Source organism: Megalopta genalis, unplaced genomic scaffold (assembly GCF_051020955.1).
Source record: "Megalopta genalis isolate 19385.01 unplaced genomic scaffold, iyMegGena1_principal scaffold0050, whole genome shotgun sequence".
Lineage (NCBI taxonomy): Eukaryota > Metazoa > Arthropoda > Insecta > Hymenoptera > Halictidae > Megalopta > Megalopta genalis.
Genome location: NW_027476119.1, coordinates 790,267 through 813,841, shown reverse-complemented (window position 1 = coordinate 813,841; position 23,575 = coordinate 790,267). Strand labels below are relative to the sequence as shown.

Here is a 23,575-nt window from a genome sequence, read left to right as displayed (position 1 = left end):
AATTTTTGCTGCGATCTCGCTGCGTTCGTTAAAAATGTACGATCAAGTGATTTTACGAAAGGAGGCCGTAAGGTGATCAGTTTTACGCATTGGGCGATCTGCACGATTTTTAAATACGTTACCGACGACGATATTTCAAGCAACTTTTCCCTGTGCACCGAAACCAGACCTATTCTAATTTCCGAGATATTAGAGAAAAATTGCCTGTATCTGCAAGTGCGTGATTACGTCCAACAACCGCTTGACGATTCTTTATGATGGCGGAGACGTATTAATTATTGTGCGACAGAGCGACGTGTGGCGGCGTATACACTGGGTGATGTGTGGCAGAGTTGGTCTTTATTCGAATACAATTTTATTCGTATAATATTTCGAATACAATTTTATTCGAATATATCGAAATTTATTAAATATTCAATAAATGTTTCGAGTAAAATTTCGAATACAATTTTATTCGAAGAATTTATTCGAAATATTGGAATCAAATTTTATTCGACGAATTTATTCAAAATATTGGAATCAAATTTTATTCAAAGAATCTATTCGAATCAAATTTTATTCGACGAATTCATTCAAATTATTGGAATCAAATTCTATTCGAATCAAATATTTTCGACGAATTTATTCGAATCAAATTTTATTCGAAGAATTTGTTCCAATCAAATTTTATTCGAAGAACCTATTCGAATCAAATATTATTCGACGAATTTATTCAAAATATTGGAATCAAGTTTTATTCGAAAAATCTATTCGAATCACATTTTATTCGACGAATTTATTCAAAATATTTAAATCAAGTTTTATTCGAAGTATCCATTCGAATTAAATTTTATTCGATGAATTTATTCAAAATATTGGAATTAAGTTTTACTCGAAAAATCTATTCGAATCACATTTTATTCGACGAATTTATTCGAATCAAATTTTATTCGAAGAATTTATTCGAACAATGACCATCTCTGTTGTGCAATGGCCGTACACAGAAATTAACTTTTTAAAACAGCAAACGAGCGATCTTTAAAACGAAATGACTTTTTTAAGCGAGAAATGATTCCTACGAGAATGATCAAATGTGTGCTCATTTGCGTATGCTCTCGATGGTATAAAAATATATGAATAAAGCCACGCGTGCGACAGAAAGGAGTGGTTCGTTAGAGATACGAAAACAAACGATTTTCGCGGCATAGGCCGCGTATTTTTCACAACATCGAAGTTCCGGGGTGAAAAGGACACCCATTCACACCGGCCATGTCCATGTTTTATTTCTTCGGGCCCCTTTTCACGGTGCTCTATTATGTTCCCTTCCTTCAATTACGTTTACTGAATCGGTGATTGATTCGATACCCGAGCGGGGAGAAAAAAAGGTTGCACGGCTGACGGGGCAGCAGGCATCGGAGCAGAATCGAGCCCCGTGGCAGCAGCGTTTCAAACAGAAAATAGATTACTTCCCACGGTGGAACGAAATATCAATGCCGATGGGGGTGTAACCAGCAGACTAACAGAGTTTTAATAAGATCTACAGCGACAGCCTGCCACAACGAAGGTGAAAGCTTTTTGTTAGCGTTGTCGGACAAGCTGAAAATTGCTTCGGAGAGCAATAATGTTGGCGGAATCGAATGACTCTTCGACTTCGTCGACGATCCCTTGCACGCGCTTCCTTTTGGGAATCATATTTTACGAAAGCATACCAAAGAAATAATAATTTGTTTATAGGCATTTCTCCTTGGTCTCTTTAAAGTTGTTTTTGTTTCTATAGTTGTTCTGACGTAGCTGCATGCTGTATTAATATTAATTAACATTAACTTTGCACGAAACTACGTTAGAACAGCTATGGAAATAAAAACAACTTTATTGAAACCAGGAGAGAATGCCTACGAACAAATTATTATTATTAATTTTAATGATTTATTTAATAATATTAATTACTAATGAATTACACATTAATTAATAATATTCAAACACATTTCCAAAAAGCGTGTCCGAATCCACGGAAAATGATGTAATAGCTGTGATAAATCACAATTTTGCTGGAATATTTCACGTTTAACACAAATGTTCAAGTTTAAAACATACTCGTATTACATTCTCTCAATTTTCGCCTTATCCTGCGACGTTTCAGCTTCGAGAGAATTATCATCGTTTTATCTAATTTCTATCAGGAGTTCTTTGATCTTGTCGCGACACCGTCATTTCGCCGTAATGTGCGGCGCGGCGGTCAATTATATCCTCGCAGTTCCATCATTCCGTGGATTCCGGTTTCCAAACACGAGGGATCACGTCCGGGTTCGTGATTCCGGCGGTAGTATCGCGGCGGCGGTCCTGAATCAGCCGGTCGATTGGCGGACTCGCGAGTAAATAGCGTGTCGCTGACAGAATAATCCGATACTTTCCACCTGTATCCCCCCCCTCTCTTAACCTCGTTAATTACGACGATCGAGTGCCGCGAGCGACTGCGAGGGCCGGCGAGGGGGAACGATACCGGTGTTCGAAATTTCGTGTAAACTTGCACTCCCGGATCGTCCCATGGAGCGGATGCACGAGGCGGGCGCGCGCCGGAGGCCGGAGAAAAAGGCGGTGGCAACTTGTTACGAGCACCGATACAACGACCTTGACGTCACCTAGGACAGCGAAAGCAGTCGTTGCTCCACCTTGCTCCACTGTCCCCCTCGGTCGGCCCGATCCTCCCTATCCGCCCGAGCCGAAGCAACCCCACCGACACCGGCGGCATTGTGCGATTGTCTCGGGAACTAGGTCGCCACAATCAGTTTCCTGCAATCGCACAGATACTACCACCGACTCTGGTTACCAGCCCGAAATTCTTGTTTCGCCGATAGACCGGCCCGGTCGCCGATTCTACGCCCCGTGACCGTCTCCAATCTCGAATTTCCTATAAGCGTGAGACGCGGACGCTTCGATGTTACGCGTTCGCCGCTCGCGATCAGACGCAACGTCCGCACGCGGATGGTATAATATTTTCTACGAGCGTTAGACGCGTGCGATCAGATATCCATTTCCGAACGATGCATTTGTCGTTCAGTATGTTATTGTTTATCAGATACAGGTTACCGACGCATTAACGCTAGATTTACGGAACCCGACAAAATGGCGGGTCACTAATTTTTTAATTTCCGATCATTCGTATCGCGAAGATACATTTATGAGTTATTTATTGAATTTACATGTTACTTACGGCAAATGTTACAATAATACTTGTTAAAAATCAGAATAAATAGTGTATAATAGTCTTAATATTATATACTATTATTTATTATATACTTATATACTACTTATATACTAATATTATATATTTATATACTTAATATTATATTATATTTTATATTAGTATAAAATAGTAATAACAGCCTTATTGTTACTTTTATAAACTAATGTAAAACAGCTGTTTTTTCGTGCTAATAGCTGTTTTTTAAATCTAGTGTCAATCTCTCGAGTCGCTCATTTCGCACTTGTTCGTTGTTCGCCGAGACAGTAATTAACAGACTGCGGATCTTCGTGCATAATAAAACTTTTCCAAGACGATCGTAAGAAACGGAAATTAAATAAAGATTGGTTGTTTCTTTTAATAGGTTTGATAAGTTGCAAATAGTATGACAATGTTATTAAATTTGTCTTGTGTCTCGACAATTTTATATATCTGCTACTCGATTTTGCCATAAGTGCATAAAATCCGCACTCTGGCCAATTAATTTACGGGAATTCAGTACTTTTCGCTGTTGCGATTTCTTCAAAGTTAAATAAAACGAATACTGCTTGTTCGATTGACTTTAAACCTTGAAGGTACGTTAATTTAATATTACTTCAATCATCATATCAATTCAACACAATTCTCTGCTCAAATACGATTTAACGAGCATACATGAAATTATAGATACCACTTACTCTTGTATTTAAATGATTTTATTCTCTTAATCCATTAACTGCCAAATTTTTGTTTTTATTTTTTACGGGAAAAGTGATGTTTATGCACAAAAAATTGTGTATCGATATAATTATATTCAAATTATGTTTTGTTGTTAAAATATTTCAGTTTTTCAAAAGTCCCAAATGGGGATTGTGACAGTTCCATGAATAAGAAAAAAGAAAAAATTTTTTTTTATTTTATGAAAAACAAAAGACTGAGCACACACACAAGTAAAACATAGTTAATATAACTTCTAAATTACATATTTATATATGATATTTAATTAGAACATAAAAACCAAACCAAAAATATCATTCTTCAAATATGATAATTTTGTTGTGTTCAACTTACAGATGATTTCCAAATTTGTCCACTTGTTGAAAAGAAACGAAACACAAAATACAATACCGTCTGCTATAAACAATATTGATTATTATGTATAAAATGACATTAAACTGTCAAACGCGCCTGATATATTCTAATTATTTTTATTATATTATTCTTTGCACCAAGTGGTGTACGTAAAATTCCAAAATCCCGAAATAGGAATCGTGGCAGTTAATGGATTAATACAATATCAAATATTATATTAACACGTTGAATTGCACGCCGGTTTTACAGAAATTGTCCGTGGCGCCACGATGAATTTTCTTTTATGCGATACATATAATGTTGAAATATTATCTGCAATAGATAAGTTACAGTGTATAACCATGTTTGACATGTTAATTGCGACAGGGGTTACTGTTTAGATATTGACATTTGTTTTAAATTATATATATTTCTATCGATTTGGGCGCGCCGGTCACCGGTGGCCCCCATGGCGTCACCGCCAAGTTAAGTGCCGGTCACCGGTGACCCCCGTGGCATTCAACGTGTTAATATAATTTTAATCTATAATACCTTGTCATGTTATCGCGATTATTGTTAAAATAAATGAAAGCGACGGTATTCCGGACAATCTCAATAATCGAAACCCTTGCCCTGGAACAGTGTTTTTCGTTTCACGAGTATAAATATTGGGTTGGCAACTAAGTAATTGTCGATAAAATTATTATTATTATTATTATGTTATTTTTTATCATCCGTGAATGTTAGCAACTGGACAAATTGAATGCAGCGGTCAAGGAAAAGCGACCAGAATTGGTCAATCGTAAAGGTGTCATTTTCCAGCAGGACAATGCTAGGCCGCACACGCCTTTGTCCACTCGGCAAAATTTGATGGATATTGGTTGGGAATTGATGTTACACCCACCATATAGCCCTGATCTCGCGCCATCGGATTACCACTTATTTCGATCTCTGGACAACTCCCTTCGTGGTAAAACTTTTAACGACGATGACGCTGTAAAATCTCACTTAACTCAGTTTTTGGCCGGAAAGGATCAGACTTTCTACGAGCGTGGAATTTTCAAGTTGTCAGAGAGATGGCAAAAGGTCATCGAACAAAATGGAAAATACATTACAGATTAAACTTCATTCCAAATAAAAAAAAATTTGTATTTCATTGAACAAATCGGCAATTACTTGTTTGCCAACTCAATACGTCGGACGCGAATAGGACATTCCGCCTTAAGTCTCCGGAACAGGTAAACAACGCGACCAATTATAATCGTTAGCTCCAGATACGACGGCCGCGTGATGCCGCAACGACTCGCCAGCTGTTTCGTTCGGTTAACTTCATTTTCCTCGGAGCACGACCGACGATTCGGCCGAAATTGGTTTAGTCCTCGAGTGGTCGTTAGTTTCTGATAGGACGCGCGCGGAACCGTGATCAGTCGACATCCTATCGCGTTCGTGTGACTTGCTTCTGTTTGTCACATCGACTGATCGAATCGATGATTCGTTTGACACTACTGTGACGGCTACAATGGCCGGTCTCATTTGTTTCAAATCGTTGGAATTACGAAGAGCTTTTCTTAACGCCATACTTACACCAGGATCACAACGACCGGTGATCTTATTTTACAATTCTACGAACTTCGGAAAAATTCTTTTCTGGGGAAATGCTCGAACCGATTATATCGTTGGAGCAAATTTTATAACAACAATTTTATTAAATCTGCTCGAACTATATGTTCTCACCGTTCTGAGGGAATGCGCATGATTCGTTATTATTATCGTTGGTAGATTTGGTGGTAAAAATTTTGCACCTGTAACAACGAGTCAGACTTGTGATGAAGATTTTTTTTAAATCGAAACACACGAGATACGATTCTTTTGCTATTAGAATTCAGGAAGATTGAGAGGGCCGAGCTCTAATTTTAATAGTCAATGTAGAACATAATAGATATTTTTATTAGCCATCAAGAAGAAAATTGGATGCGCAATCCGACAAACGTTTACAGAATGAGAACATGAATGAGGAGATGCAGGAAACATAAATTGCCTTGTTCTATTCGAGAAATTATTAAGGAAGAAGTACAGTGGTCGTCAACGTAGCTATGCGAGAAATCGCTGTGCCGACGGTTAAGAAACGACCGAATCAATTCCTTTGTTTTCTATCATAAAGCTTACGTTATAATAAAAATGGTCGAAAGCCTGAATACATTCGGGCTTGTTAGTTTGATAAAGCGACTCGTGTTACTCGATGGTAACTAATTAATAAGATGGTACAATATACATATAATTAACCGCGTAAAATCGTTTTTATAGAATGAGAGATAAATTTTAACAGAGATTATTTACATTGTTCACAACTGATAAAACGATTTATGAAACAGATTGTTTCTTCAGTATCCGTGAACACACACGCACTGTTTATAATAATATTTTATTAATAATATTAAGTACAAAATTGAAACATTAACCCAAATCTCGCACGCGATATTTTGATAATCACAATCGCAATAATAACAATCTTTACTGCCACTCACTTTTCATTCATCGTTTTATAATTTCGCGTTGATAAAAATATTATTATACGTTATATACGCGTATAGGGTTATATCTTAGGGTTAACCCTTTCGGTGCTGACTAAGATGTAAACGTACATTAGAGGAAAGATCTACTTCTTATATTATTTTCATGATTTTCCATTATATTCGCATCGTACTTAAATATTTGTATTATAAATCATTACATTTTTCATAAATAAAAATGATTAAATTAAATTAATTAATGTGGCTCTCGCTCGTGCGCAGGCTAAACATCGAAAATAAACATCGTTTATAAATTTTTCTTTACAATGCGAGCAACCGAGAGCAGATTTTTTTGCTGAAAATTTTAATGAAAGTTCCCCGTTTTTTCGCTATTATCGTAATCTGTTCTCATTTAACGTCGCAGTTTCTCTTCCTTTGGCCTAATGACTTGATCCGGTCACGACGGAGAAATAGAAAAATGGGAGAAAAAGGCGCAAGGAAAAGTGATTGTTTTGCGAGGCCGTGGAGCACAGGGCTGATAGCAGGCTCGTGTCGGAAGGATTGGGCCAAGGTGTGGGGTAGTTCCACGAGCTAATATTTGCTCCATCAATCAACCGTCGCGTCCTTGGTGCACGGGAAGCCGAGCTACCTGGGGCCGCACCTGCTGGTTTATATTGTACTACTGTTTCAAAGACATCTTTCTCTCTCTCTCTCGCGCGCGCTCATCCATTGTCAGACCCTCTGCAAGCAACTTTTCCTTCTGCAATTAGCACGTCTGCTACCATCCTGTGCCACGGTATCGGTCTTCGTAATTACAGAGCGCATTATTAACACTTACCAGAAACCTATTAATAGCTTCTACGATGATTGTGCTGTACCTACGAGAAGCATAATCATTTTTTTGTTAACCTGTCACACTTGGATGCACATTTTACGAGACGCAACGAAGCTGTCGATAATTATGGTACTTTCGATATTAACACTAGATTTACGGAGCCCGTCAAAATGGCGGATCACTAATTTTTTAATTTACGATTATTTTACGATTATTCGTATCGTAAAGATACATTTATGCGTTATTTATTCAATTTATATGTTACTTACAGCAAATGTGACAATAACATTTGTTAAAAATCGGAATAAATGTCTCTTATTGTTACTGTTATAAACTAATAAAGAACAGCTGTTTTTGGTGCTCCGTAAATCTAGTGTTAACAATTTCTGTTTCGCAAAGTTTCTACGAATATAATCTGCTGTAAAATTGTATTTAAACAGCTTAATTATTTCCAACGTTCTATCATTTTATCGTTGTTTTTTGAAGTGTTATCATTTTGTCAATAAACGTGATCGAAGAAAATTCTTCGAACGCGAAGGAGTTAAATATCAATTTCAAAAGACGATTTTAATAACAATTTTAATCGTTAGACCGAATCGGTTCGAAAATTCTCGGATATTAATCTTCGATCTTCGATTAATCTTGCGCTCGCACAAGATTTAAAAAGTTCTTCCCTTAAAATTACTTTGTTTACCGTAACTTAAAAATAAACGCAACACGCGCATACAAAAGTATTATCCGTTAGTGCAATTCTCACTTTGCTCCGTGGTCCAATTACTTCGTCGTCAACCAACTCTGATCGTATTTAACAGAATTGTCCGCAATGCTCCAGCAAAACCGAATTCAAAAGAGGTTTTCTGAATTTTTCGAATTCAGAAGTTTCGATCGAGGTCAAAAACCACGAGTTCATATTTGACCGAAGATCGAAATAAACTTAGCTCTCGCTCGGCGAGCAACGCTATAAGCGGAATTTAAAAAATTCACACGGATGCACGACCTTTTCGATTGATTTTCCAATGCAAACAATGTAGGCACGCTTTACAAGTGACTTTACTAAAGGGTCGAAGTAAACGTAACGTTCCAAGCTTCGTTATAATCGACGATCGCTGCGAAAACAGCGTAAGAACTCGCTATCAAGCTAGCCTCCCTATTCCATTGTGTAATATTCATAATCGAATTTCACGCGATGGAGTCGTTTTCTCGAACCTGTTGTCGACGCGTTCATTATTTATATTAACGAAGCACCGGACGCCTGCCGTTAATAACCGACGGGGGTTTAGAGTATGCTAAAAAGTGTTCGATGGGGTTCGCAGAAGCGGCGTGGCGGTAAGCTCGAAGCTTGTCGGCGATCGATAAAAATTGTTTTCACGTGGCTCCCGGATTCCCGCGATGCCGCGAACGCGTTTCTTGCGACTCGCGTCGCGGAATGCAAACCGCCGATACGCGACACTATAATTCCCCAGATAACCTCGTCGTGATGTATCGACCTCGTTAATGCAACTATGAATCGCGGAGCGCGACGCGAGGAACGTCATCGTGGCCGTTCGAATCTCTTGCATACCGCGACAGAGTTGTTAACATCGGTAGCCTCGGCCGGGTCGTTTTGTCCAATAAACGCCTTACGTGGATATTCTAGCGGAAATTTCGTTTCTAAGAATGCTTAACACTGACGAAAGGATGATTTACGGAGCACAGAAAACAGCTGTTTTATATTAGCTTATAAAAATAACAGTAAGACATTTATTCTGATTTCTAACAAGCGTTACTGTAACATTTGCCGCAAATAACGTATAAATTGAATAAATAACTCATAAATGTATCTTTACGATATGAATGATCGGAAATTAAAAAAATTAGTGACCCGCCATTTTGACGGGTTCTGTATATCTAGTGTTAAGGAAGGATGAAAGAATGTTCACAGAATTTCAAACGTGTATTTTTGTTATGACAATTGTTATATTCTATTTTTGCATTAATACAGGCACCTAATGGTATTATTTAACAGTATCCTATAAATAAATGTACCTCGAGAAGAAACAAAATATTTATAGCACTTTTTCTTACACGAGTTACAAAACGACCACAGCTTAAGCAGACCTTAAACCTTCTAATACCTTAATCGTCTTACGATCAACTTTCTTTGGGATTTTTTTGCGAAGAAAACACGGCGATACTTTTTCTAGTCACGCTTACAAAAATTTATAAAAGTTTTTCATAGAAATGAAGTTAACATTTTTGGCGACTAGTTTGAAACGTAGTCGAATTACAAAATGATCGTCCCATGGAGACCCCATGTGATTGTGACCATTTTGTTTATCTGAAATAAAAAAAAAAAAACATGTAAGAATATTAATTAGTACGAGCTTGGCTCAGCGGGTACCAGAACACCAGAAAAAAGTCGGTAACTAAAAAGTGGGGGCATTTTTAAATTTGATTATCAATTTTTCCTATCGATGTTTCGATATTGCGAGCCTAAAAAGAATGCGAAAAATAACAATTTTAGGTCGGTAGACATTAGCATACAGAACGTGAACCTAAATTTTGAAGGCAATCGGTTTGAGTAGATTTTGAAAAACATACTTCCGAGAAAACGCTGCTATTATAAAATATGCATAAAATCGTGTGCCTAAGATATCGTGTTCGATAGAGCTTGTAAAGTCTCTTATCAACGCGTCGACTACACGAAAAAATCGGGCTGACAGTGCATTGATCAAGCCGGGGAGATGATCGCCGATAGCAACGAATTAATCGTTGTAAGAAATTTTGATATCACCGGATAACCATTCAGGATGAATCATCCGATGAATGTAAATTCCAGACAGATTCGCTTATTTACGATCAATGTTGCTGCTAAGTGATTCATGGGCTAGGTTGAGCATGCTTTTAAACAGTCAGCGGTAAATTAAGAATTTTTTTTTTTAAAATGACCTGTAGATGCATTTGTCATGCAGTGACACTGTAGAATGCATATAAAATGTTTTTCGCTTCGGATCTTTAGCGAAAACATACATACAAAATGCATTTCGCGTTAAAAGTTTTGTTAAATTAAACGTTAATTGCGAATCCTGTCGGCCGTTCGTCATGCGAACGACGTTTTTAATTATTAGAAAAATGGTGTAGCACGTTCGTTATATTTTCGTTCGAATGTTTTCCGGTACAGTGTGTAGGGCTGACAAAGATCACGAACGAAGAAAAGATCCGTTACGCGAAACCTTTGTTTATCATTACATCATCCACGATGAGCTATCGATTGCCTCGAAGGCTGCTTTTTCCTCGATCGCGATTAATTATTAATTAACTTCCGCGGTGACCACGTAGATTTCCATTAATGACTCAATAAGGGAATGGACGTTTTTAACTTCCGGGATCCGATACAGTTAACGTAGCCAACATTTATAAACGTTCCGGTATCCGCTGACTACGATAATTGGAAGATTGTCTACGTAAACGGTGGAATTATAGATCCAGTTCTATATAATTCAGCCGGTACAAGAGACGGTAACAATTATCACGTTCCCTCGTTACGTATTACGTAAGCGCGTCCGTCGAGTAGCTTATGACGAGAGTGGGCTAAACAAACTGTGCGATTCGTGTAGAATTTTAATGGCACTTCTGTCTCTTTTCACTTTCTCCATGTGACTTCGGTTCAACGTTTTAAAGAGTTATTTACAGCTGTCTTTGTTAAAAATATTTTTCAGTCGAATAAATAATACATATCATATTTATAGTATAGTTAATCCCTTGCGTATCATTTTCTTTACAGTAACAACTCGATTGGATGATTTGATGGTGCCTCGATTATAATGATTTTCTTGAAAAAATAAATAAAATTTATACAGGATAGGCCGGAATTCGTAGTACAACCGAGCAGAGGGCGAATCTACATGAAAAAATAAGAAATAAATTTGGTACAACATTTTTTTATCCAGGGCTCCGTTTTCAAGAAAATCGACTTTAAAGTTTCTTCATCTTCGTAAAGGATTTCGTTGTCGTCTGTTCTTCTACCGCAGGTTGCTTCCGTCCGAGATAGTGTTTACAAATACTAATTATTGCGAACTATGTACCCCGTCCGGTGTTCAGAAGAAGTTTGTTATTTCGGCAGAGGGGCAAGGGGGGTATTTCGTTCGCTCCGTTTCGTCTGTACGTCCGTAGTCGCCGCTTTTCTATGACCTCCCGATACCCACTTCTATTAGGGAATCGGGCGCCCGCTCCACCCAATCACGTTCCTTGCTCAGCGCGTAACTTAGCCAATAATAATCAAAAGTCTGAAAATTGGAAGAGGCTGGGTGGAGCGGGCGACCGGTTCCCCTTACTCCTTGCCCCTTGCGTCATTTAGTTTATGCGTAGTGTTTCATTTTCTCGTTTCCCGATATTACCTTCGGGTTCTTAACGTTGTACGTTGACGTAGGCGTAAGATATTCGTAAAATTCCTATACTGGAATAATTCGCACAAGCAAAACATAATTATTTTCACTTATACTTCATAAATATTGAACACATATTTAAGACGTGTATGATAACCGTTTTTAACAATCATATGATACAACATAAATATAAAAAATATGTGTATAGTACAGCACGTTCGCTGCACAATGCAATGAAAAGTTAATCAAGATGCTAATTAGTAATTACAAGTAATCATAATTATCAAATAATCATGGATTCGTCAGAAGAATCTGAAGTTAATGCTTTGCTGATAAGTTACCGCTTTTGCATCCTGTATTTGTTGCGTCTGTTTCACTTTGTCTTGACTGTCTACGCGTCCTGACTCCCGTCGCGCGTCTCGCTCGCCCGTGGCCCCACTTAAACAATACACATACACAAATCCACAGATAGCACAGGCCACACGCGACCGATGTGCTTCTAGCTGAAAATGGCGACCATGAGGGAGTCAGGAGTCGTTGCTTTTTAATCGGCCGAACTCGAGTCCCTAGTTTCGTGGAAATTCAGGTATGGCGGCTAATTTGGGGCCAATAGGATGGGTTGGTTGGTGGGACTTTTCTCAGCTGACTTCTTCCGAGCAACGGACAGTAGGAAACCGAATGTTTCCATCATTGTCAATGTTTGTAAACACTAACTTGAACGGAGATACATGCGGTAGAAGAACAGACGACAGCTAAATCCTTTACAAAGATGAACAAACTTTAAAGTCGATTTTCTCGAAAATGGAACTTTGAATAAAGAAATGTTACACTAAATTTGTTTGTTATTTTTCATGTAGAACGAATTGTTGTGTGTTTACATTTAATTGACTGATTAATATTTATGACAAGAGAACTGCATTTTATTCCCACGTAAAGGAACGGTGTAACATTTATATTGCGGAATAACAGCTATTCGCATGTAATAAAGTGCATCTTTTACGTACCTTTATAATGCAGAGGAAAGGTACTTCGTTCATTTTAGATTACTAAATTTTATATTACCAAATATTTTACACTATGATTTAGTAAAATAAAAATATTTTATTCGATAATAATAAATTAAATAAACAAATTATTCCGAAAAATGGCACAGATAGTTTCAGTGTTTTTCAAATAAAATACTGTTTGGAATGCTATCTTAAAAATGTTTTGCAACAAATAGACGCTTAAAAGTACATTATTTATTTTCGAAAATACGTGCATGATTTAAATTAAAACATCTGCTTGCTATATTTGCCCATTAAAATACTCTTTTATCCAGTTCCGACCATATTTGACAAACGTTTCTTGTGACACGCAAGAGCTTTGGAACGGTTCCTCCATCCCTGACATTATCTAGCGCATAAAATCTCAGCGTGACGAAGGAAGCCTCGAAGAGCGCTCATTAAATCGATCCGCAGGTGTCAGTCCGCAGAATACGGTCGGCAGCCCGCACGGGATATTTCGACCCCGGCGATCGTCCGCGTTGAAAGCGTTCGATCCGCGAAAAAGCCCTGACCATTATCGATTGACATTTTTTGATTGACATGGAAAGGCTCGCCGACTTAGCTGCGTTTCCCTGACACACATAGGTAAACGGTGTGCCCGTGTGTCGGCGAACGATTCGACACAATTCAATCCGTCGACCCTGTTTAAACATACAAGAATACATCGATGAAGAAGGGTTGAAGGATCCCGCGGCGTCATGAATTACAGATAACCCGCGAAGACGAGCTGTCTGGCCATAGAAACAGCAGTTCGACCGCTTTTCTCTTTCGATAAGTATACTATCTATGAATAATCGTCGTCCTTGAACCCTTCCTCTGTTCGAGAAACAATTCTGTTATAATATAGTGATAGAACGTTGCACGTTGAATCGACACAGGTAATTTAAGCATTGCACCTGATTAATTCTTGTACGTAAATTACTTTATCTGACCAAAAATTAAGTTCTTATTCTTTCGTTATTAAACTCTGACCTAAACTCGAACTTTTTCATATTCTCTAACATGTAGGAAATATTAATATTCTTCGCAGAAAGATGTTTATTTTTTTGACCCACTGTAATTGTACCTTGTGTGTTCGACATTTTGATGAATCTTCATTATAGTCGTTTTCTGAGCAAGTACAAAGTTATTTATATTAAAATTATATTATGTTGCATTTATTATTATTATTAGTGTTATTATTATATATAATAATATTAAATACAATATAATATAATAATAAATAAATATATAATATAATTTTAATATAAATAACTTTTCAAACAATAATAATAATATGATAAATAATAATATATATGAAAGTTATATCGTGACAGTCTAAAATACGATTAGAACAATAAATTGTCACTAATTTATTCTACGAACTTATTTCCAACAAATGTGTGACAGGATGATTTTAATAACTGGATCAGCCTAGATTTTCTTTCTTAATAACTTGATCACACAGTCTAAATTTTCTTTTTTTTTTAATAATTGGGTCAGTTTGAATTTTCTTTTTAATAATTGGGTCAGTTCAGATTTTCCGTCCTACTAAAGTCGACAGAAATTTTAGAAAATTCTTGACCGAGAAAAATTAATTTCGATGCAATCGCTTTTTATCGATATTTGCGAAATCATGCTGTGCAGATTGAAAGCCGATGTCCTAGACCCTGAAAAATCCGAAGTCAAGTGCTCCAGTTGAAAGGAGGACAACCCCCCCCCCCCTTACCCACCATGAGGCTGTCTACCGGTAATTGTCAAAAATACCGGGTCCCTGTTTAAACATCGAGGGTCCGGCTTTGTGCTGGCGTCCTCCTTAACACCTCGGCAACTGGTGAATTTCGCGAATTCGCTTCTAATTAACGAGCACGCTCGCTGGTGCTTCAAAAGAGACAGGAAAAGTTGAGCATTCAACGGAGAGCAAAGGACGCGTGGCCACGCGATATCTTTTGACAAAAGTTCGGCCAATATAGTCGACCTCTGGGTGAAGGTGAGGCCATATCTTCTGATATAGTTTCTCCGATAACGTGGTTTAGATCTTTGTGCCCTGTGACTCTCGAAATTCTGTAATCAGTCGACACTCGACGGATATTTCCGAATCAATATTTCATGGGGATCAATTTATTTGAGTACACGGTTGATCAAAAAGTAATCTAATAAATGATTAACGATTATAAATCGTTAGTTACTGTAAATTACTATAGATTAATTATAATAACTAACGAATTGTAATCATAAATCATTGTTAATTATTAATCAGATTACTTTTTTGCCCAATAAATTATTAGAGATTAGTTGTAATAACTAACGAGTTGTAATCGTTAATCACTAATCAGATTACTTTTTGCCCAATAAATTATTAGAGATTAGTTGTGATAACTAACGGGGTTATAATCGTTAATCATTAATCAGATTACTTTTTGCTTAATAAATTATTAGAGGTTAGTTTTAATAACTAACGAGTTGTAATCGTTAATCATTGATCAGATTACTTTTTGGCCAACAAATTATTAGAGATTAGTTGTAATAACTATCGAGTTATAATCGTTAATTATTAATCAGATTAATTTTTAGCCTAATAAATTATTAGAGATTAGTTATAATTTCACGTCACAACTTCCTGGACTCCGCGAAACCCCTTGCAAGTCGAGGAAAGATTTATGGGTTTGTTTTTCCTTGAGCAGAGTCTGTAGATGTTGGAACTTCGAGGAAGGCGCCCATAATTTTCTATTGGGTTTCGGATACTCCCCACCTAATTGCATCTTCAACCAAAATACGTGTCCGAGTTTGTTATTAACACTCATTCATCTTACGCGTCTGAAAAGCCTTTATTAAAATCTTTCAAGTCCCAAAATCATTGCACATCCTTAACTCCTAATAAACGAGTTTCTAAAATTTATTAGTCTACTCGATATATCGTTGTTTCCATTGTCGAAATCCGTTAACGTTGCAACGAGCAAACAATTAAAAATTACGAAAATCGCAGCTTTTACGATTTTGCGATAGTTTCGACCGATAACTGTAAGAAATCCGGCGAATTTTCCGTCGTTCAATGCCTGTAGTATGCGTATAACTCGCCAACACCTACAAAACGCATTGTTTAACTTTTCGTTCTGGACTCGAATGCAAAAGTCGGAGAGAAATATCGTCATTCCAAGATATTGTCTAACGAACTAGTCCTTTTAGCATCTAAAGGAAAATTATTCGATCCAATTTAAAAAATGTTATTTCGTTTTAATCCTCGGACGGCGGACCATTTTTACAGGATGCTTGTAACAATTCTGACCTATAAACAGCGATTTTCGAAAATATATTTTCGAAGACGCTTCTTGCTTTCTGTTGTTCCTAATATACCAGCAATTCGATTCATTTAATTACCGAAAATGTGAACGATCTAAATTCGTACTCCGGCTCAAAGTGACCCCGGCAGCCGCAGCGCAAAGGGTCAAAGGTGATTGCGCACTTTCGTGAGCCGCCGCGAAAGCTACGTTCAGAAAACGAGGATCAGATTAACGAAAGAACAAATCAGCCGACCGCGAGTAGTAAATCATCGGGCCAATTGCATTTATCGGTGTGTTTTTCCATCGTTCTACGTTTCGTAAACTTTTCGCATGGAGTTGTTTTGTCGGTACCGTTTCGGGCATCGCGAGTAAGCGTATTTGGCGGGCAAACTAACCGGGAGGAACATTAATGGAGCGTCGATGGTGTCGAACAATTCGGCGGGATTGAGCCGCCAGCAGTGAATTTCGGGGACACAATTGCGTGATAGAAAATCATTCGGCAGGGTAAACGACGTGGCCCGGTAATCGCGGCGTTAATTAGCGGTTGTCACGAAATTTTCTGTCGGGTTCAGGCGAGGCCCGAGGCCAACCGGCGCGGGACGGGTCGCGTCGGGTCGGGTCGGGTCGGGTCGGGTCGAGTCGGGTCACCGGTTCTTCTGGAAGATGTGTCGGAGCGTGTTGGTTACCATGCGATGTGCCAGCTGGGATTGGTCGAGTTTGCCGGGCGAAAACGGGATCAATACCGGGAGGCTTTCGACATGGAGGCGTAGGCCGGCGTTCTCCACTCGACGAGAATCGGGTCTACGGAGTCCCTGACCTTGCCAGTGACCTTAACCTTGCTAACGCCCTTCGAGCCGCCGCTCGGAGCTCGACGAATTTTCCGTCGGCGCGCGCTACTCGTTTCAACACAAATTTTCCTTTTAACGTCTGCTGTTTTCCTCTCCGGTCGGAACAGGCACGGCCCCTTCATCGGTCGCCATCGATAAAATCCTGCAAATACGAAATTCTCATGGAAACGCTGGCTCGTTTCAACGCCGAGTGCCTGCCGCGTTTGTGCAACCGTTCGCTGCATCTCTTTTTTTTTCTTTATCGCGTTAATTGAGTTTCTCGCGATGCTAATTAACGCGCAACGGGGTCGGTAAATGTTTCTCTTTCCAGATGAATTTTTTCCGACAAAAGAATACATTATTTCCTTCAATGGTTTGAATACAGTTTGCCGCGATGGCAAATCGCGAAAGGGCGATAATTAATATCGGTATTTCCAGCAGCCAGGTTTTGTCGTGTCGGTGCAATGAGAAAGAAACGAGCAGATAGTGGCAACTAAAATTACCTCGTACCGCGTTTAATTAATGGAACGTTATTCTTCACAGTTACAAATTTCAATTTTCCAGTCAAATCTAGTTTCCTTCATATGCTATCATTATACAGTTGCATAAGCGTCTAGCAGAGTTCGTAACGCTTCAAGAAAAGTGAATAAATCTTGAACGGCGGTTGCTACTTCCATCGATCTTTTTTAGCTTGAAAACACACAGAATAAATTGATTGTCTTGAAAAATATGGAACGAATCGATTGACTTGATTGTAAATTGAAAATGATTTAAAGAAAGCATATTTTGGTTATAACTTTATCCGCTGGGACATTCCGGGGACATTCAATTATTATTGTTTATATAAATAAAAACTCAAAATATTTTATTTATTAATAATCATTAATATGTTATAGTATTAATATATTAATATATTAATAGTCATTAATATGTTATATTATTAATATATTAATATATTAATAGTCATTAATATGTTATATTATTAATATATTAATATATTATTAATGATTAATATTATATTATTCATTAATAATGATTAATATTATATTCATTAATTCCTGTAAAATTTCACCGCGATATATAGCGATTTCGATTTCAATTTAACTTCGTATAGCAAAATCGCAATTTTTGCAAAATTTGCTCCGACTGCTAAGTTTTTGAAATGTTTCATTCGCAAAGGGTTCGATCCACTGTTTCGCGAACGCGAGGGAAAGAAGGAATTCGCAGTATCGAGCGATCAGACGAGTCGAGCAACGATCACGGCGACAGCGCTCGTTTTTGCACAATTAAAATCGCATGCTGCAACCTTGAGCGACGCGCTATGGCCCGAACAACGTAATGAAATTTAACTGAGGTTGTTAAGGTCGATTCTATCGCTCTAGACTTATCGCAGCTACGGCCAGCTGCTGTCAATGCGAACCCGTTGTTGTCAGCGAGCTGCTCGAGAGACGTTGGATTCAGAAATATCCGTTTCGTCGCTGCTACTACGGACACGTTAAACGCATTCCTTCGCATCAACATTTTTGCTCGGCGCTCGAAGCTTTTCAAGCAATTTACTCGCTATTAAAATTTTGCAGCAGCCTCGACAGAGGCAGAAAATATTTGCTACCGTGCTCGCAACGTTCTCCGTAACGCATTTTCAATTCGAAACATTTTCCATTAATTAACTCATTTGATATCGATTTGAATTTAGTTTGAATTTAGTTAGCAGAAATATCGTGTTCCGAAATCAAATCGGACACATTCTTCGAATTTCCAATAAAACGATTACTCGTCGCTGGATCGAGGAATTCGAGCATTTATGGCGAAAACGACTCGATCAAAAGCAAAACTGTGAAGGCGTAAATATTATTGAAATTAAACTTATTAACATTAAACTTTCCAAGCATTAATCACGTGTCTCGCGTGCGTTGCTTTAGGAGAATTACAAGGCTGAATTTATTTACATATCCAGATATTTTTGTTACGAGATATGCTCGAATTAAAATATTTATTCAATTATTTATTTCAATTATTTATTTCAGAATTAGAACAATTTTAAAAAGAAAACTGCGAGACGTGCCATTTTCACCAGCACGATTTGCTTAATGTTAGAATTATTAAAAGAGAAAATAAATATTCATCCGACTTACTGGCAATTAACGTTTCAAACAATTTTTATTTTTCATAAAAACGTCTTCTTATCAACAAAGTAGCGACGTTCGTTATAGAACCAGTTTTCGACGACACAGGTTTTTGAAGATTGACGGCTGCAATTATCGTAGATTCGTGATAGATCAGCCGCGTTTCTCGAACTTTCCTGTAATTTTCTGTCCATTGAAGTTAAACGGAGCCAGAAGCTATACTGCGGTGCACTGGTGGATGTTAGACTCGCAATGCCAGTCGCTTATGATCGATCGTCGTACGTTTTAACGAGCCTCAACGAGGCGTCGCGTCGGCTGAACAGTCCTAGAAAATCAGCTGGAATCGTGGCGTGTGCACTGACACACACACACACACACACACACAGAGAGAGAGAGCTAGCTATTACAACTGTCTGCGATCGATTTCCGGGTGGCTGTGTTTGGTTACGTTATCAGTACGCTCCGGTGTTGAACTCTCTTCTTTTTTTCGTCGAGATAACCGGGACCAGTTCGCGCAACTTCCCGCACGCTCCGCGTTTGCCAATCAGAGATCTTCGGAATGTGAAGTGTTTCCGCTCGTTGGATGCAGTATACCAGCTCAGAAAGCTAATCTAATCGAGCAGATTTGGATAATTTCTATTTTTTACTTGGTAGCCAGTGATGGTGCGATAACACCGATAATAAGAAGTGTGGTGACCATCGGTATAGAAATAATCTGCGACGAAGATTAAATTTACGTTATCGATCTATCCGATACCGGATTTCTTCCTGCGTTTAAAGCTGCGAGCGTTTTCAAGATCGCGTGTCCGAGAGATCCGCGAGCGAAGTTGTCGTAAAGAATTTTCTCGAAACAGTTTTCTCTATTCTTCTTTGCGATTTTATTATGCCAATCGCGCGGCGTTCTGAGTTTGCGCGAAGAGAACCATCCCGGGAGTTAAATATTCTATCAGCTTCGCGTATCTTCTAGACCAACTGTGCAAACATCCAGCATTCAACCTTGAAACATGCTCGTCGTAGAATTATCGATACTAGTTTCCTAGAGTTCTCAAAAGTGTAGGAGCATAAATGGTAAACGGTATGAATGCGAGGAAAATGAAAAACGCTTCTTTACCCGCGGAGAATATATTCGGTTGGCAACTAAGTTGCCGCCGTTTTCTTTGTATATATTTTAACATTCCGGCATAATGCTTTATATCATTTGAAGGACGGATGTTTTGTTCTACCGGAATCTATGGTTTGTCTTTTTTGGTTCGAGTTAATTTATGTTAATTTTCAGATCATTAAAGTGCAATGTCAAGTTGAGAGAAATGAGCATTTTCGACACCTCCTTCTTTTTACTTTTAATGAAGGTTCTAAGGCCGTAACAGCTGCTCGCGACATTTGGAGAGGATGTCATAGCTGAAAGGACCACTCATGATTGGTATGCCAAGTTCAAAAATGGAAATTTTGATCTCAAAGACGCACCTCGTTCTGGCCGTTCGGTCGAGTTCGATGGAGAGCGATTTTGCACGAACTTTTGCACGAAAATTCGCGTCAAACGACAAGGGAACTGGCTGAGAAAATGGAATGGTCCCGCACATTGCTATAGAGAAGCATCTTCACTCAATGGGAAAGGTTCAGAAATGTGGAGCGTGGGTTCCGCATGCTTTAAGTGACAACAACAAAAATCAACGAGCTCGGTTGGATGCATTTTTCAAGTCGAAACCGTGAAGTCGAAAGTGTGATTTCTACCAATGAGACATTGAAAATCTTGTCGAACGTTGGGAAGAAGTTGTAAACAATAAGGGAGAATACATTATCGATTAATTACTTGTTAATTTTTATTGAAAAATAAACTTTTAAAAAATTGATCGATTAAAAGCAAAAAGAAGGAGGTGTCGAAAATGCTCATTTTTCTCAACTTGACATTCCATTTTAATGATCTGAAAATTAATATGAGTTAACTCGAACAAAAAAAACAAAACATAGATTTCGGTAGAACAAAACATCTTCTTTCGACTGATTTAAAACATTTAATGACATGCGGAATGTTATAATTGAATAAAAAACGGCGGGAACTTAGTTTCCAACCTAATAAATACCGAATGCGATAGAATACGCTGTGTGCGGTAGAACATTTTATTGTAGCCTCAAGAATTGTCACGAGGCAGAGCTGAGATCATTATTATAATTAGACTGTGATCTTGATGCAGCGATAGCGCACGGAAATCTTTCGAAACTTCCAAAACATAAAGTCAATTAGGTGCAACATATTTTCGTTGAAGTAAATAACAAGACGAATATCATATAATAATATAATATATACATCAAATTCTCTTCAATTGTCCCTTGTAAACAAAAAATAGACAATTTCGGAAGAGAAGATACGATTATTTGTTTTCATAGTCAACTAGAGAGACAACTGTCAACAACAATTGGAGAGAATTTACTGTGAATGGTATGTTCTGTGCGTTGTTTGATTAGCTGCGAACGATGTAAAAAAACAATCTTATTTAAACTTATCCTACTTTAGTTTTTCGTTCTTAAAGCACAAATTTACCAACGCAATTATCCAAGTTTCTGTCATATTCAATTTTTACCAATGCATCAATTTGATGTCAAGTGACTGATCAACGCATCACAACAAAATTAACAATCCTTTCTTCTTCCGTCGATATGTATCGACGTAATTCTATACCAAAGTAATATTTAAACGAAGCAATTATTACCAACGTTATATCATTTTAGATTTTATCCAAAGCAGTGATTATTTCACGAATAAATACGTTCAAGTCGTAAGTAGCTGATCCGAGAAAATTTTTCGGGTGCAAAGGGTTAAGCCGCGTAACTGAAGAACAAACGAGGTTTCAAACTTCAGGACTATTTAGAGAAATTTCCTTTCGCCTCATTTTCCTCACAAGATACGATTGCGACACCCGAAACAATTTTACATTGCGGACTAAAGTTCGAAATATTCATTTTTACTGCAATATATCGAACAAATCGGATCTTATTAAAATTCTTGCAATACAAGATAGTTAAAACAATATTTCCTATGGTAAATATTAACTTTCTAGCATCGGTTTCATTAATTAACCCAAGAACGATCCCCCCAAAAGTTTTCAATTGTCCGCAAACGTCTAAATGAATACTAAAACATTGAGATTTTCTTCGTGTCAGTGCTTTACGAAGGAACATAAATAAATTTTTTACAAAGTGCTTTTTACTTTCTTTTTACATTTTAACGATAATATATTAACCCTTTGCACTCGAAGCTATTTTAACTGAAAATATAAAATCATTTCTCTAACTTACAGTATTTCTACTTTATATGACAAAATGCATTTTATGCATATGAAATTGAGTCTTGTAACTCGCACAACAGTTACACTCTTAACAATTTTTTAATTATATATATAATATTTGTTAATATCAACATTATCTTAAAAGGTGATATAACAAATTTTAGTGGTGCCCCAGAGTCACCACTCGAGTGCAAAGGGTTAAGATTTTATTTTGAGTCGCCCGCAACCCCACAACGTTACTTACGCCGAGAAATAGAATGCAGTTCGTTCTAGGGTTATATGATTTGTTCGACGTAGCGGACATTTTCGGAGTTGATAACCGGCGCTTGAGGTGTTAAATGCACCGTCTATCAAAGAACAAAGCAAGTTAGTCGATTGTCACGAAGTCGAGCAAACCGATTGCTCGACAGTCGAGAGATGTTCCGCCCCCGAATTAGCGGGCCACGATCGAGTTCGGGTAGAGGACGTAAACGGTTTCCGATCGCGTCTGAATAATTCATCGGTCCCGAAAGTGTTAGGTTGGCGCGCTTGATCCCGTTCGGCCGGAAGTGGCGCGAGTGCGGACCGACCAGTCAGCTGCGTATTGCGAATTGCGAGTCGGCCGGTGTTCCGCGAGTGGTCCCGAATGATGCTCGACCGACACGCGACCTAGAGTGTACTCGGATCCTCAGTCGCGGACAAACGGAACGATCGGTGGTCCACGTGGGTAACTGGACGCTCTAGGATCACCGGCGAACGACTATGGCATTGTTTTCCGGCGGCGGAGCTGGCGGTGCTGCCGGCAGCGGAAACGACCCGCCACCGGTCAGGTCCGAGGACACTGTCAGCAGCATACTGCCCTCTAGACAGCGCAGCTTGAAGGACCGATTGCGCGATGGAATCACCGGAGGATTTACCTGGCAGTGAGTATCACGATCCTCGATTTATCTCTCTCCCCCCCCCCCCCCCCCTAAGTTTTGAAGAGAAAACTACGCGAAGTTGAGTGTTCTCTTTGTCGAGAATAATCACGACATTCAGTTCTACGGTTTTTGGTCCTGTTAGAGTAAGAAGCGATTA

At 38.3% G+C, this 23,575-nt stretch overlaps 1 protein-coding gene and 1 long non-coding RNA gene across 6 annotated transcripts in view; one reads left to right on the top strand and one right to left on the bottom strand.

Annotated features, from left to right (window-relative positions):
* The window catches only part of mtd (TLD domain-containing protein mustard), a 424,160-nt gene that overhangs the window by 73,102 nt on the left and 327,483 nt on the right, over positions 1-23,575 (top strand). For 2 of the 5 annotated variants that reach the window (XM_033481309.2, XM_033481308.2), the window contains exon 2: positions 23,032-23,421. The exons of 2 other annotated variants lie outside the window; for them this stretch is intronic. In XM_033481309.2, the coding sequence (XP_033337200.1) occupies positions 23,261-23,421 (161 nt within the window). In that variant the 5' untranslated portion in view covers positions 23,032-23,260. Of the gene's footprint in view, positions 1-23,012; positions 23,422-23,575 lie in introns of those variants that run through there. One more of the 5 variants, XM_076527899.1, reaches the window with a different exon arrangement.
* Positions 15,814-20,272, bottom strand: LOC117226707 (uncharacterized). The gene is made up of 2 exons (XR_004491867.2): positions 19,245-20,272; positions 15,814-17,275 (listed from the first exon to the last, which is right to left on the bottom strand). It is a non-coding gene; the product is annotated as an uncharacterized LOC117226707 (long non-coding RNA).